Source organism: Eptatretus burgeri, chromosome 8, assembly GCF_056783735.1.
Source record: "Eptatretus burgeri isolate ZD-2024b chromosome 8, Ebu_testis_v1, whole genome shotgun sequence".
Classification (NCBI taxonomy): Eukaryota; Metazoa; Chordata; class Myxini; order Myxiniformes; family Myxinidae; genus Eptatretus; species Eptatretus burgeri.
In genome coordinates, this window is record NC_140968.1 from 100,006,782 (window position 1) to 100,023,751 (window position 16,970).

Here is a 16,970-nt window from a genome sequence, read left to right on the forward strand (position 1 = left end):
GCTGTGGAACAACTTGATTCGGTCTCTTGTGCTGTGTCACGTGATTGGGTTTTCGTATATCATGCCTCGCCCGCTAGGGGTGGTGAGACTGTGCTTCTGGTCGCGCAATAAAGCGGAGTAGATGGTGGCCCGCGTGCTTCTTGCGTCCCACCGCACCTAGTACACACTAGTTGGCTGACGAGGATGGGTGCATACGGACTTATGCCCGTTTTCGACGGGGACGACTTCGAATTGTTTTCGGAACAATTGGAATGCTATTTCCACGCGAACGATGTGGTCGACGAGAGCAAGCAGAAGTCGATCTTGCTCGCTTCGCTTTCGCCGGAGCATTATCGGCTGCTGGGTGATTTAGTGGCACCGAACAGGCCCCGGGATGGCGGGCTGGCGTTTCGGGACATTGTGGAGAAAATGAAAGCACACATGGCGGTTGAGCAGACTCGCGGGGATGTTCGAGCCACCACCGGCCACGCGGGGTCGCGAGCACCCCGGAACGCGCGCACGACCTTCGATGCGGGTCGGACGTCGCCGCGCGGACACGCGTGCGGCGGGGTGACCCCGCGGACATGCTTGGGATGTGGAGGTCGACACCTGCGCCGTGCATGCCCGTATAAAGGCATCGTGTGTTTGAATTGTCACAAGGTGGGTCATTTGGCGCGTGTGTGCCGTGGGGCTTCGGCCACCATTAAAGTCGTGGACGGCGATGTGCGACGCGACTCGGGGCAGAACCAGCGGCCGTTGTTGAGCCTGTGTTCAGTTGGCCCGACGACAGCGCGCCCGATGATGGTGGAAGTCGAAGTGAACGAAACGCCGATCACGTTCCAGGTCGATACGGGGGCAGCGGTGTCGCTCATCGGCGAACAGACCGCGCGTAGACTCAACGGCTTGAAGCTTATCAGGTCAAACCTCGCGCTGTTCACGTACACCCGCGAGAAGATAACGCCAGTCGGGATGGCAGACGTGTCTGTGCGGTACCAAGGCCAGGTCGCCACGCTTCGGGTGTACGTCGTACGGGGGAGGAGGCCGTCTCTTCCCGGCCGAGATTGGATGACCCGCATCAGGCTAGACTGGGCCGCAGTTCACCTTGTGCAACCCGTGCCGAGCCAGTGGGAGGATCAGTTGGAGGAGATTCTTCAAAGACATCAAGGGTTGTTTGGAGACAACCTTGGAAAACTCAAGGGCATGGAGGCGAAACTCTTCTTGAAGGAGGGGGTGGTTCCTCGGTTTTGTAAACCGCGTCCGGTGCCGTATGCCCTGCGGGACAAGGTCAAGGGTGAACTGGATAGGCTAGAGGCCTGTGGAGTGATCGAACGGGTGTCATGCTCGGATTGGGCCACCCCGGTTGTCACGGTGCTGAAACGGAATGGGGACGTCCGATTGTGCGGGGACTTCAAATCCACAGTTAACCCGGGGCTCAGCGTGGAGCAATATCCATTGCCGTCAATCGATGAAATATATGCGCGATTGGCGGGGAGTCGATACTTCACGAAGCTAGACCTGCGTGATGCATATTTTCACCTGCCGATGGATCCCGGGAGTAGCGAGCTTTTAACAATCAACACGTGTCAAGGACTCTATCGATATACCCGACTCTGTTTTGGGATTGCTTCGGCCCCAGCTTTGTGGCAGAAAGCTATGGATCAGGTTTGCATTGGCCTGCCCACTCAGACCTACCTGGACGATGTGCTCATTGTGGGGAAAACGGCGGACGAGCATCTTGCGAACATTGCCCGAGTGCTGACGAAGCTAGAAGCGTGCGGCCTGCGCTTAAACAGGGGCAAGTGCGCGTTCTTCAAGCAGCGCTTGGAATACCTCGGGCACATCATCACGCCGGAGGGGCTGTTGAAAGGTCCTCGGAAGGTGGAGGCGATTCAGCGCATGCCACCGCCTCGCGACAAGACGCAGCTGCGCTCGTTCATTGGCATGGCCCAGTATTACCAAAGGTTCGTGCGCGGGCTCAGCTCACAACTTGCGCCGTTGACGCGGTTGCTCAAGAAGGACGAGCGCTGGGCTTGGGGGCCTGCACACCAGGCGTCGTTCGACCGCGTCAAGCGGCTGCTCACAGAGGATACGGTCCTCGTGCACTACGAGCCTGCGCGTCCGCTCCGATTGGCATGCGACAGCTCTGCATATGGCATCGGGGCAGTGCTCTCCCACAGGATGGACGATGGTTCCGAGCGGCCTGTTTGTTTTGCATCCCGAACCCTGTCCACAGCAGAGCGCGGATATGCCCAGATTGAGCAGGAGGCTCTCAGCCTCGTCTGGGGTGTGCGGAGGTTTCATCAATATCTGCTGGGGCGGCATTTCACTTTACAGACGGATCACAAACCGCTTCAATTCATCCTGAGACCCGAACGCGGGGTGCCGGTGGTAGCAGCCGCGCGAATACAGCGGTGGTGTCTGTTTCTGGGTGCTTACGATTATGATATTCAGTTCCGAAGCACCGAGAAGCATGCTAACTGCGACGGGCTCTCACGCTTGCCGTGTGTGGAGGGTCCAGCTGCGTCTGAGTTGGGCGACCGGGTCGATGTGTTCGCGCTGGACCAGGTCCAAAGCGGGCTGGTCACGGCCAGGCAGGTTGCGGTGGAGTCGGCTCGTGATCCGGTACTTGCCCGTGTCGTCCAGGCGATTTCTACGGGGAATTGGAGCGATCTGCCTTCGACACCGGCATTTCAACCTTTCACGTCACGCGCAGCGGAGCTGTCGTTGGTCCAACGGTGCATAATGTGGGGAATGAGGACCGTGATTCCACCGAGGTTCAGGCAGCGGTGTTTGGAAGAACTGCATGTCAGTCACCTGGGCATCGTGAAGACCAAGAGTCTTGCTCGTAGCCTGTTGTGGTGGCCGGGGTTGGAAAAAGACATTGAGCAGTTGGTTAAGCGTTGCGCCACGTGCCAGACAGATGCTGATAACCCGCGTCGAGCTTCGGGTCTCTGGCCTGTGCCAGACCGAGCTTGGCAGAGGGTCCATGTAGATTTTGCAGGACCGGTTAATGGCAAGATGTTTTTGATTGTGATTGATGCATTCTCTAAATGGCCGGAGGTGGTAGTAATGCAGCATACTTCAGCAAACATTACAGTAGAGAAGCTGCGGACGATCTTTGCTAATAAAGGGTTGCCGGAGATCCTGGTCTCTGATAATGGTCCGCAGTTCATCGCGGGTGTATTTGATGAGTTTATGCGCCAGAATGGTATTCGACATCTAAGGTCCGCACCGTATCATCCTGAGACGAATGGCCAAGCTGAGTCGTTTGTCAAGATGTTGAAGCGGGCTTTGCGCAGGGGGGGGGGGGTGTTGCACCTGTGCAGACGGTAGTCGAAGTCTTTTTGCTCCATTACAGGAACGCAGTTCATCCTGTCACGGGTGATTCGCCTGCCATTCGTCTCTATGGACGGGCTTTGCGGTCCAGGCTGGATTTGCTGCGACCTGGAGGGTAGGGGAGTGGGGCAATGTCGCGTCCGACGCGGCTGCGCAGCTTCGAGGTGGGGCAGCGGGTAATGGTGCGCGATTATTTCCACGGTTCCAAATGGGTGCCGGCGGTGGTCTCTGTGGTGCTGGGGCCGGCGAATTGCATGGTGCGGACTGATGGTGGGGGTGTGTGGAAGCGGCACGTGGACCAGATGCATGATCGCTGTTCAGCGTCACCCCCCCCACACCTCCCCGAGCCGAACGTTGCGGGACCCCCACCGGTAGTCTCGCCGGCACCTGACGTTGTATCGCCGGGACTGGCTGGGCCGGCGCCGAGGGGGTCTTCGCCTGATGCCGTCCTACCCGGGGACTCACCTCCAAGATCATCGGGAAGCGGCTTGACAGTCACACCCGATCCCGAGGCCGCCGCCGAGCGTGGAAACTCGGCTGTCTGTGCTGGGGCTACAGCCGCAGGGCTGACGTTGCTGGGTTGGCCAGCTTCTGTCGGTATTTCATCGACATGATCGTCTTTTCCTCCTCCTCCAACTCCTCCCACAACATGTCTTTCATCATCTTCTTCATTTTCGTCGCTTGCATTTTTTCCTTTTCTGAGCCATTTTCGTTTATCCATCATCCACGTCTTTTTCTCCTGCTGCGAGCTCGTGCTCTGTGATTGGTCCCTCGTGACTCGCGTCACTAATCTCGTGACTCGCGTCACTAATCTCGCGACTCGCGAGATTTGACGGTTGACGGTTTTATTTATTAAATGATGCATCCATCACAAACAGGTTTTATCTGCATAATTTCAAATGTAAGCACGATTGTAAACACACATATTTTTTTATTTTTATTATAAAATTACTTTTGTAAGATGGAGGGTTGACGGGTTGTGAAGGTCACGTGGTGCACGTGCACTTCATCTTTAATAATGTAAATTTATGTCTTTTCCTTAATCATATTATGACGATATTACATTTATACCTTACTTACAACCAATCAGGTAACCTGCTCAATCGAGTCTCCATATCGAAGACGCTGATTGGCTATTCCTTAACACTAAATGATCCACGATATATATATATATATATATATATATATATATATATATATATATATATATATATATATATATATATATATATATATATATATATATATATATATATATATATATATATATATATATATATATATAACCACCCACAACATCGACATTCGACACGAGGTCTTGGCTGCTGGCGTTGGTGCTTGCGTTATTATCTTTTATCTTGTGGTCTTGGACTGTATTGTCTTGCCAATTGCATTTGGAGATGCGCTGGGAAGCGCACACTTGACTTATCTCTTGATTCTTATTCAAAGAAGGATTTTATTAAAGAACAGTTTATCCAAGAAGGCTTTATTATTCACCACGTTGAACATCTGGAATAAGGGTTTTAGTTCACACAAGTGAACTCTTAAACAGCAAGGAGTTCACAGTGGGCGCTCGTCCTTAAACACTAAGTTGTTCACAGAGTACAACAGGGCATAAATGGGTGGCGTACAAGTGGGGGGGGGGCACCAGATGCGCCATGGGGGGCATTGCACCCAAATGCCCCCCCTAGCGACGGGCCTGTTGGCTGAACATTTTACGTGCTGGGAATAAAATTTATAACGCTCGTAATTTGGGGACACGGTGGGCGGGGGGGGGTTTGCTCCGTATACCCCTGATCCGACTCCGTGAATTTTGCTACGGAGCTGGAGGGGGCCGAATCGCACTCCTGGCAACCAATTGTTACAGATTCGAACCTACAAATTTACGGAGGTGGATGGGTTCACACCCCACTCCTGACTACCAGTTGTTACAGGCCGGGGGTCGGCGGCCAACCGATCGCTCTGGACGGAGCCGCAAGTTGAGTCGGCCCGACCGATCTCCCGGAATATAGATCGCCGCCCAGATAACTCTGAGCGACGGGTCCTTGTACAAGAACCGAAATACACCAATTGGCAGATCACGTGGGGTAGGGTCGATTTCCAATCTTCAATGTACCTAAATACCCACGTGATCCATCTACCGGGGTATTCCACCCTCGACGGAACTCGTACGGAACAAACCGCCGAGGCGAGCCTGTCCATGCGCGATTCCGAGAGGCGTAATCGCCGAGAACCGTCGGTCCAAATGTCCCCCTATTACGGCAAACCAACGGCTTTCTAACTCCCAACACACGAAATGTTCAGTCAATGAGGGAATGGACGAAACGAGCAGGTTTACATTTACACAAGGACATTTATTATAATGAAACACGTATGCAATTAAACAAGGCAAAACACGTATGCAATTATACAAGAAACAAAAGCACTACAAAAGAAGTACAACCGTCCACTTATTATGTGCAGTCACTTGCACTTTACAGCAGTTCCTATTTATGAGACGGGCCCATGGACACACGTACACACATGGCAGAGGCCTTTAATAACGAGCTCCAGCTCGAAGGACAGGTGAGCTGAAACTCAGAACCTATCTCGAACCTCTCCACCTCGTGTGGTCTTCAAGTTGTTCGGACCCGGGCTCCAGCGAGAGTGAGCTGGATCCAATCGCCGTGAGCTGCGATCCTTCCCGAGCTCCCGTGAATCCTCCCGCGCTTCTCAACACGTGCTGGTGAGACGAGGCGCCGATCCTTCCCGTCGATGCGCCGCTTCCCCCAAGGAACCACCTCCAAGAAAAGGTCGACGAGTCGCACCAAGCCGGGAACCATAATGGAGAACAAAGAGCTCCACGAACCAAGAAGAAGAAGCCACCACTCGCAGCTCGAGCCGAGCGACCAGCTCAACTCTCTTCCGAGCAGAGCAGTCGAAGCAAAAAGCTCTCCCGAGCCAAACAGAAGCCGAAGCTCACTGAACCACCAAAGCAAAAAGCCTCCAAAAAGCCTCCTCCCCTGCCAGGCCTCAGCCGAAGCTCACTGAGCCAGCCGAAGCAAAAAGCTTCCGAAGGCCTCAACCCTAACGCAAGCCAAGCAGGACCTGATGGTCTGCTGACCGAATCCCCTCAACTCCCTTCTCCAACTCTCGCCATGAACAAAAGAAAAGATCTCCACTTATCCTTCTCCCGCCCTTCCCCCGCTCCCGGCGTGACTCATGACTCATGCCCTCGTGCTCCATCCCCCGCTCAGCCACGGGTGGGAGGGAATTGTCGACATCATGAGTCACGGGACGGCAGGGTGGTTCTTCCTCTTCGCAGAAGAGGGGGAGGGATGACTCCATTGTTCGTTCCCTAACTATTAAATCGATCCGCAGTGCATCCAATCGATTTCTGAACATTTAAAAAATGAAAGGTGAGCTATCTAGGGAACAAGCTCTTATTGACATAGCTGACTAAAGGAACCTGTATGTTGTGTGCAATCGAATTCCAAATTCGTAACATGATGTTAAATTAAACACTAAACACATACTATAAACAAGTGTTAACATGCTGTTAATGTTAACACGAAAGATACTATAAACAAGTGTTAACATGCTGATAAATTTAACACTAAACACATTATATAAACAAGTGTTAACATGCTGTTAAATTAAACACGAAACACAAACAACAAGTGTTAACATGCTGTTAAATTAAACACTAAACACATCATAGAAACAAGTGTTAACATTCTGTTAAATTAAACACTAAACACATAATAGAAACAAGTGTTAACATTCTGTTAAATTAAACACTAAACACATAATAGAAACAAGTGTTAACATGATGTTAAATTGAACACAAAACGCATCTGTATTATAAAAGGAGCCGTGTCTGTCTGTGTGTTTTTTATTTGTTTGTTTGTCATATTATAACTTGAGAACGGATTACCGAATTTCAATAAAACCAACTACGGTGGTTTTATGGGCATTTTAGGGTCTTGGGGTTCTTCAGGGTCAAATGAAATTCATAGCATACTCACATTCTGTGCAGACAAACAAATATACAAGAAAGACGTCATGCAGAGCACAATACTTACGAAATTCCCAAAACAAATCTGACCATAAAAATAGTTGGTGGTTGAATTCAATGACCAGATATATGAATCTTCTTCAAATTTCAAGTAATTCAGATGAAAATTGATGATTTTAGGAATCTGGCCCTTGTTGATCTTTTGGCCTAAGTTTATCTCAAAAGTAATTGGTGGTTGAATTCAGTGATCTGATCTGTAAATCCTGTTCAAATTTCAACTCAATGGGATGAAAATTAATGATTTTAGAAAGTTGACAAAGTTGTTGACCTTTTGTCAAAACTCTATGTTGACCTTTTGACCGCAAAATCAATAGGATTATTGCTTACAACCAACTCCTCCATTTCGTGAAGATCAGTTTAAAAATGTGACCTGCAGGCGATTGACATACAGACAAACCAATAAACAAACAAACAGAATAATGCACACAACCAACTAATATACTTGAAAAATCTTCGATTTTTGCTTGTAACAAACGGACCCAAACGCAATACCCTCTCCTCTGGCCAGGGTAACAAGAGTGTACATTCGATTAGACCAAGCAGAAATATATTCTCGTACTTTTCCATTTTTCTCTTAAAAACAGAAGTACCACCATTCGATAAAAGATTTTTTTCAGTGATAAAGTCCACTTTAATAACCATTTCATTCCACCAATCAAATTGAAACCTCCACATGATCACAGCTTGCTAACCCTAACAACTCGTAATTAATTTTTATAATGCCTCCTCCTCCTCTTCTTCTTCTTCTTCTTCTTCCTCGGTTGCTGTAATCCAACCCCATCAGTGGTGCCACTCATTGAGCCGATACCAAAGAATAAAAGTATATGACACCGAAAACTTCAGTGATCTGTTTTTGATGCCATACGAGGCTCGTTTCAAACATTATTATCCGTCAAGTTGGAATTTTACACAAACCAAGTGTGGGTTGTGTACGCGCCACATGAAGGTTCACACTAAAATGTATTTCATGACCGGTGGACAAATTTTCGACATGGACAATAATTATCTGCCAACACAGCACAACCAGCATGTGTATCAACTCAAACTAAAATTTCCCACATGAATCCTACAGAATTCTTTACATTTTATTATTAAATTCGTCTGAACATTTTGGAAAGAGAACAGCATCACAGGGATCCCATAAGGACTGTACAGTTATGGACATTCTCCTGATTTTATGTGAGGTTTATATGCTGTGCATCTCAGGAAGCATTCACAATACATTTCTAAGAAGGTTTGATAATAAATCTCTTTTCTTCTCTCACAGATTGTTCAGTGATGGAGAGTGCAGGAGATAACCAGAGGATAAGTCTGTCGGTGATGGAGAACTCTTCTGTCGTGCTGCCTTGTGTCGCCGCCGATGGCACTGACAAGCTGGAGTCAGCGTGGTGGTGTTTGAGAATGAACTTGCTTCGCTGGAGTGAGGATGGACGGAGTGGGACATTGTGGGGGGATTTAGGGATCATGTTCGGGTAATTGAGGTGAGAGTAGGACAGGTGGTGAGATGGTGCAGGAAACAAACCAGAAACTTCTCCTTGGTGATGCATCACGTGGCCGCAGAAGATACTGGAATGTACGAATGCAAGATTAGAATGGAATCAGGAAAAGAGAACATAACAAGCAAGTTCTGGGTGAATATACAAACAGGTGGGTCACAGATCAAGCGCATCGTCCTTTTTCCACTAGGACATTAATTTTTCACCCCATTTGGAATTTTATTTACATCCCGTTGTTATTTTCAGGCCAAGATGATTCCAAGTATTCAAATTCAAACCAAACAACATCCTCCACCTGTTCAACTGTCTCGCCCAGTACAAACCTGACCAAAATGAATGACTATCAATTCTACTTTATTCCTTTCCTGTGCGTCTCTGGGATCATGGCATTTTTCTTCTTCTTCTGCATCTACCTTTTGGTGAAGATCATCCAATTGCAACGAGGCAAGTTAGCAATTGTTACACTTTTTAACACTTCACTATCCTGGGATCCATTAATTAACTGCCCTTTATATGATTAAATGAGTATCACAATTGGAAAGTGTCTGATGGCTGTACAGATCAAAGCCTCATCAGGTGAGCAGGTGAAGAATATGCAGTTTGAGCGGTGCAGAAGAGGGTGTGTGCAGTGATTGAGAGGAACATGTCTTGTGTTGGCTTAATGGTTCAGGTGGTGGGCTTGGGGTTCTAGTCAGGATCCTAGGATCCTGAGTTTAAATCCCACTTGGCTGTTGAATTAATACCAGGTGGGGTTGACTCTGCCTGTCATCCTTCTGATGTTGGCAAAATGAGTGCCAGCTTGCTGGTATCCTGTGTCGGAGTAGTGACCTGTCCAGATTGTACTCAACAGCCAAGGAGTCTGCTGAGGCAACACCAATGCTCTGCAGAGAGTATGGTCCCAATGGATGGAGGGATGGACAAATTGAGAGGAGCACAGAGAGATTTTGATTTGTCAGCACTGATGAGCCTTTACATGTTACATCAAACACAGACACATTGAAGACAGTTGTGCAGATAAATTATAGGAAATCAAATCATGTTGGATTTGAACCTAGGATCATAACATCATGACCTACCTGCTCAGGTGGAAATACCAAACAGGAAATCCTGGATATTTTACAAGCACAGAAGACATTGTGTTTCAAGTGTGAGAGAGGAGTTATATCATGTCACTGATATAGTATGTTGATAAACATTTGCTGATGGTGAACTGAACTCTTTTCTATTTTCCTCCTCAGATTCAACAGAGCGGAGCAAACCCCAGGACGATGTAAGTTATCCTATCACAACATGACCTTGGTTATAACTTCATTTTCAAACGATATACAAGATTAATTAGATCTCAGATGGTATCCCTTCCATCAGATAAAGGAAAAATTTGTTGTCTGTCATCCTTTTTTCATTGGGGATCAACACTGACAGTTCAAAACATTAATCCTTTGTTTTCAGCTCATGTATTCTCATATTCTTTCTCGTAGACAGACCAGACAGACCCACTGTCACCAAAACCCACTGAACCGACCTATGTGACAGCAGAAAAGTCCGAAGTTGTGGAGAACCCATACAGCTCTATCAATCCAACCTGTCCTGAGCTTCCAACACGTCCGGTGCTTCCCTCAGCCAGGAACAAAAGCCAGTGGTTGTGATTACAAACCATTTTGTACTTAATGCATTGTGTGGATATGCTTTGCCTGAAAACATTTTGTATAAACTTTTAAAACAATGTAAAATAGGACGATGTTAAAATACAAAAGGACCGAAATGGTTTCAGATTTTAAAACACAGGCCCACCTACTCAAAGCAAAATATTCAGTCTTTCTGTAATTTTTTGCCAAACAAGAGCTTATTTTTTATGTGCTGTTAAATCTTGGTGTCATTATTTTATAATTAACATTTTTTTTTCCTTTTTGACAATGTCGTTGTCTTCTCATTGTTACAAATAGAAAGACTTCAGTGTGACAATCAGTTTGTCTTTGCAATTTGTTGGCTTGATGCGTTTCCATCAAACCGCTTAATGTGCTCTCATTTGTACGAATAAACGTCCGTGTATGAGACATTCGTTAGAGTCCTTTTCTCTTCCTTGTAATTTGACTGGTTGCATTGGAGTGCTGGGTTTAAGCTGACAATGACATAACAGACCAAGCGCCCTTGTCTTTGATTCAGGTTCCTGAACGCGGTGAATTTGTCTCCCGGTCAAAAGGCCGAAATTAAATACCGAGGTGTTCCGATGTTTAGTTTACTCGTCATTAAATTTATTTGAAGTGTCTGAGCCACATATTATATAATTTGGCTGTTTTGTAAAAATAAAATTTAATTTCTATCCAACACTTGATTGTCCTTGAAGGGAAATATAAGGAAATCTAACACAGGTGGAGGCCATTCAGCCCATCGTGCCTGCGCGAACACCAAACAAATTTATCGACACAAGATCCAATAGTGAGGGGAATTAGCTCCATAGTGGGGCAATATCGTTACATGCTGGACAAAAGTGCCAAATTTTTTTTGTGGCTACCTATGGACATACTTAATAAAGAAATCCCATACTCCAAAATATCGGACCATATTTTCATGTGATTATGGGTCAAAATCCATGATGGCAGCGGAAATTTTTTTTTAAAATCGATAAATAATTATAATTTCGCTAATATTGGTCGTAAAAATATGTGTAAGCTATCTATTTGTAGGTAATGATGCCCAGGGAGTCGATTGGAACCATCAGATTTGGGATTAGATCATCAGGAACTAAGATAATGAATGGTCACATGTAGAAAAAATATGGGTCGCTCGATATGAAAATTGACTGCTCGCGTTACATGTTTTAATGACTTTTTGTTGCGCTCAAATAAGTTGTGTACATGTTGACTATCATCTTTCCTATATCATATGTTTATTTGTAGGCAAATTGATAATTTGATGATGCATATTTCACTTTGTCTAATGCCCTCATAGAAGATTCATATGGAAGTAATTGTATATTATGTGGCAGTTAGATAATGTTTAATTTCTTTGTTACAGGTTGTAAACAGCCCTGAATCTACTGTTCAGTGAAACATCACACCATGGACTGGACAATTTGTGTCATTTGCCAGAACAGTAGATAAACTTCACCTCTTTCATGTCCAAAGAACAGACAGAACCGCAATGCTGACGACGTCTATAAGGACTTTCTTGACAATGTCAGAGAGTTCGAAGAGATAGGTGCATTGCCGGTCGATGTTGATTTTGGCGAACATGGCACCCCAGAATGTTTTGCAGAAAACAACGCTTCTTGGCATCGGGCATGCCACCAAAAGTTTAATAAAAGTAAACTTGAACGAGAGCTGAATAAAAAACGTAAACAACAAGACGATTAAAAAGCTCCAGGTGCCAGCGCATCCCAGCGATCAAAGCGACAGTCAACGGGATCAAGCAAGGACACTTGTTTATTCTGTGATGAGAGTGGCCCCAGAAAACTGCATGAATATGCAACTAAATGTGCAGAGTACAATTTAAAGTTAATGGCCACCAAAATGCAAGATGGCAAAGTACTTGCAAAAATACAATGTGGGGATCTGGTCTCAAATGAACTCAAGTACCATATAGAATGTCTGACAAAGTACCGAAATGACTATCGTGGTTACAGGCGACAGAATAGTCCAACAAGGGCCGACCAACGTGAGCTGAATCAACGAGCCAAAATGATCAATTCAAGAGTATTTGTTGAACTTGTAACGTACATGGAGGAATCTGCCGAGGAGGGGACGTACCTATTCAAACTGTCAAACATACACAACGTGTTTGAGAAAAGACTTAGGGACTCTGGCATTGATACCACAATCAATAAAACCCGGTTAAAAGAAAAACTCCTCAATCACTTCTCCCAGCTCGGACTAGGTGAGCAATCTGATGGAAAAAACATAATCCTGGCATTCCCAGCAGGCATTCAGCAACTACTCAAAGACGCTTTCTTGGTCCATGATTATGACGAAGAAGCTAGGTTGTTTGCCAGAGTTGCCAAGATATGTAGGGAGGAAATCCTGAAAGAAATGATAGCATTCAGTGGCGAATTTAACCCTGGATGTCAGCAGAAGATTACGCCCAGTACAAGATTGTTAATGTCCATGCTCATCAATGGCCCAAATTTAGCAGGTTCAGTAAATGACTCCCAAGCATGCCTGACACTCACACAGCTCTTGGTTCACAACTGCAAGAAGAAAGGAAATGTTGAGACAAAACATCAGCGTTACTCTCCAGACCGTGAACCACCAGTACCTTTATATGTTGATTTAAACTTACATACTCAAACTAGGAGCAAGACACTAGTTGATGAAATGGCCAGCTTAGGGATAAGTGTGTCATACAAACGTGTCATGCAACTTGAAAACGAACTTGCTGCCGCACAGTGTGAACAATATAGAAGCAATGGAGTAGTGTGTTCAAGCCAGTTGAGAAAAGGTTTGTTCACAGTAAGTGCATTCGACATTCTTGACCATAATCCGTCTTCAACGACAGCACAGGGATCGTTTCATGGAACAGGGATTAGCATCATTCAGCAGCCAACAAAAGACCATCCTGGGATTATACGCAGTCAACCTGTTAGCTTGTCCAACACAACTTCAAATTCATCAAAAAGTCTGGTTCTTCCGAATTCGTATTCTACTGTACCTGCTGTTTACATGAAACCCACAACAACAGAAGTACCCACAATAGAACACACAACAACGTCAGGTTTTGCTGATTACATAGAGAAAGCCAATGCCCAAGAGGAACAGTGAATTCAACATGGATCTGAACTATTGCAACAGGACTTCGTGCGAGAACAATCATTGTCATGGGCTGCATATCATGCATCACGTCAGCCGCAACCAAATGAATTGCCTGCAATCACAGCCTTATTGCCACTCTTTGTAGAGAAGGCTGACTCAGCTGCAATGGTCAAACGCGGCATGAGCATCATACAGAGTATAACTCAATTTCTGAATCCTGGTCAGATACCAATTCTGGCATGCGACTGTCCGATCTTTGCCATGTGCAAGTACACACAGTGGAAATTTCCAACAACGCATGGAGAAAATTTGATGGTCATCATGTTTGGAGGCCTACATCTGGAAAAGGCACTTTGGACTGTTCTTGGCGATATGTTAGATGCATCTGGCTGGATAGATGCATTGACAGAGTCTGGTATAGCAATGGCAGGTACAGCGCAGTCATTCTTAAAAGTATTGCACATAACCTGAACTCGCCATGCACATCAAGAGTCTGCTCTCGCTCTTGGAAATCTTCAACAAGAATCATTCATTGCAGCGAATGATACTGATACTGATGATGAGAAAGCCTTTGACAGTTGGAAGATGTCCATGACAGAGAAGAGCCCAACCTTTCAATATTGGGACCTGGTGCTGAGATTAGAAAAGACTGTACTAATCTTCGTTAGAGCCCATCGCGAAAAGAACTTTCAACTCTATTGAGAGGTGCTGGATTCACTGATGTTCCTGTTCTTTGTCCTGGATCACTACAATTACAGCAGATGGGTTAGCGTGCACATCCGGGATATGAATTCACTACCAGTCGGTGTTAAACAGGACCTCGAAAAGCACTGGGTGGATGTCAAAGGCAGCAGCAGATTTTCCGCTATTCCAATAGATCAGGCCCACGAGCAGGAGAATGCTAAAGTAAAAGGAAAGGGTGGGGCTATCGGACTGACTGAAAAACCTGAGTCCTTGAAGAGATGGATGATCGCTGGTCCTGAACAAGCTCGAGTGGTCACATCTTTTGAAAACGAATACTTGGCTTCCGACGATGCTGATCTTCAGTACCACCATCACGACGAAGGATTGTCAGCACAGAAGTTATTCCAGCAACAAACAAACAACCTCATTCAGATGATCAATGGGTATGGAAATCCATTCTCTGATGACTGCCAAGAACTCTTGGTTCTTCATACACGTCAATGCGCCGACCTGGAAGTAGCTAACGCTATGAAAGGATTAGAAGCTCTTGGAAATGCTCAGTACAACATATTTAAGAAGGAGGTCTTCACAGAACAAAGCAAGTCTATTCACGAGTCAATCAAAAAGAACAAACTGCATTTGTTCCAAACACCAAAACTAAAGAAAACCTCCAAAACGAAAGAGCTCACAGCCATTCGAAGTGATGCAAGCCTTTTTGGTCGACTGTACATCGCAAATCAACAGCGGGATGGAGATCTAGACAAATTTTTCTCGCATGAAAATCAATTGTACCCTCCGAGTATGTCGGATCATGGAAAACTTCGGACGGGCACCAATTCAGATTTGATTAGGTGCATTGAAGTATTCGAACAAGGTGAACAAGACGAACTTCCAAGAACAGTGGACTGTAAGATATTTGCTGGCGCCGTCCTAGCCCATACTTTGTCAGCTGCTACTGCTACTACCTTTGATGACTACGCACAGTCTATGTTCTTGCTGTTTCTTTTGTGTGAGCTACAGTATGTCAGAGACAGGATAGATGTCGTCTGGGACCAATACTTACCAAGCAGCAACAAGGCATCCACAAGAGAACGAAGAGGCAGTAGTGTGCGCCTCAAGGTCAATCCAAGAACAAATATATACCTTCCAAGTGGAACGATTTCCTATTGGATTCATCCAATAAAGATGAACTCTTCTCATTTTTGACAAAGAAAGTGGCTGATGGCGACTGACCTGCTGAAAAAGGCATCTACATAACGAATGGCACTACAGTTGTTTCCAGAGGCACAAGTCACGTGATGTCAGAATGCACACATGAAGAAGCAGACAGCAGGATTGTGTTCCATATTGTACATGCTCTGCAGCATGGGGCCAAGAAAGTACAAGTGCGTACGGTTGACACAGATGTGCTTGTGATCCTTGTCGGCCATTTCTTCGATCTGCTGGAACTGCAACCTGACCTGGAGCTCTGTGTAGCATTTGGCGTTGGCAAAAACTTTTGTGTTCACAGCATCAATGCCATATCTGTAAGCCTTGGAGAAAGGATCGCTCGGGCACTTCCTGTATTCCACGCATTTTCAGGGAGTGATACCACCTCGTATTTCTTCCGGAAGGGCAAAAAAAATGCCTGGCAATCATGGAAAAGCTACCCTTTGGCTACTGAAGCCTTCCTCTTCATCTGGAATCACCCCTTTGAAACGTTGGATACTGGATCGCCTCAATTTAAACACCTTGAACGCTTCACAATCGTCATGTATGACAAAACAAGCAATGACGCCGACATAAACGATGCGAGGCGGGAGTTGTTCTCCAAGAAAAGCAGACCTCTTGAAAATATTCCACCAACTAAGGTACTTAGTACTAAGGGTATTAAGCAGAATGCTTGAATTAAATAGCAAGATTGAAATTTAGTGTATATCCAATCATTTTGTCTTATAGCAATGTACATACTACTTTGTTGCAGGATGCACTGGTACAACATGTCAAGAGAGTTATCCTTCAGGCTGGAATTTGGTCAGCAAGTCGGCAGGCCCACGTTATCATACCGTCGCCTGAAGCGTTTGGATGGAGTCTACAAGCTGACCAATGGGAACCAATTTGGATGACAATATCAGAAGCTGCAAAAGCTTGCACTGAACTTATCAAATATGGCTGTAAATCCGAGCGTGGTTGTCGCATCTTCAAATGTATCAAATCTGGGCTGAACTGTACTGACCTGTGTAGCTGCAATTGCGAAAAGAACTAACTTCCTTGTGTTTATTCGTGTACATCATATACACATGTACATGATATAATGGTTCAGTTTTTATTAAAATATGTATCCAGCAAAGTATGTCTCATATAACAAAGGTGTCTCACGAAACCTCAATGTTCGTATCGAGCGACCCATATTTTTCTACATGTGACCGTTATCTTAGTTCCTGTTGATCCAATCCCAAATCTGATGGTTCCAATCGACTCCCTGGGCATCATTACCTACAAATAGATAGTTTACACATATTTTAACGACCAATATCAGCGAAGTTATAATTATTTATCGATTTTTAAAAAATTTCGCATGCCATCTTGGATGTTGACCCATAATCACATGAAAATATGGTCAGATTTTTTGGAGCATGGGATTTTTTTATTAAGTAAGTCCATAGGTAACCACAAAAAATTTTTGGCACTTTT

General features: G+C 45.6%; 2 protein-coding genes and 1 pseudogene across 3 annotated transcripts in view; all 3 read left to right on the plus strand.

The window, feature by feature from the left end:
- The window catches only part of LOC147022388 (uncharacterized), a 35,782-nt pseudogene extending 24,862 nt beyond the window's left edge, over window positions 1-10,920 (plus strand). Inside the window, exons 3-6 of the transcript XR_015061222.1 lie at window positions 8,640-9,019; window positions 9,115-9,312; window positions 10,107-10,138; window positions 10,347-10,920. The product of XR_015061222.1 is annotated as an uncharacterized LOC147022388 (transcript). The remainder of the gene's footprint in view (window positions 1-8,639; window positions 9,020-9,114; window positions 9,313-10,106; window positions 10,139-10,346) is intronic.
- A 3,413-nt stretch (window positions 10,921-14,333) lies between these two features.
- Window positions 14,334-15,503, plus strand: LOC147022389 (uncharacterized). The gene has a single exon (XM_085893246.1). The coding sequence runs from the start codon at window positions 14,334-14,336 to the stop codon at window positions 15,501-15,503; it is 1,170 nt and encodes a 389-aa protein (XP_085749372.1).
- On the plus strand, window positions 15,479-16,641 carry LOC147022390 (uncharacterized). The gene is made up of 2 exons (XM_085893247.1): window positions 15,479-16,147; window positions 16,261-16,641. The coding sequence occupies exons 1-2, from the start codon at window positions 15,596-15,598 to the stop codon at window positions 16,540-16,542; spliced, it is 834 nt and encodes a 277-aa protein (XP_085749373.1). The 5' UTR covers window positions 15,479-15,595; the 3' UTR covers window positions 16,543-16,641.
- Window positions 16,642-16,970: the final 329 nt, after the last annotated feature.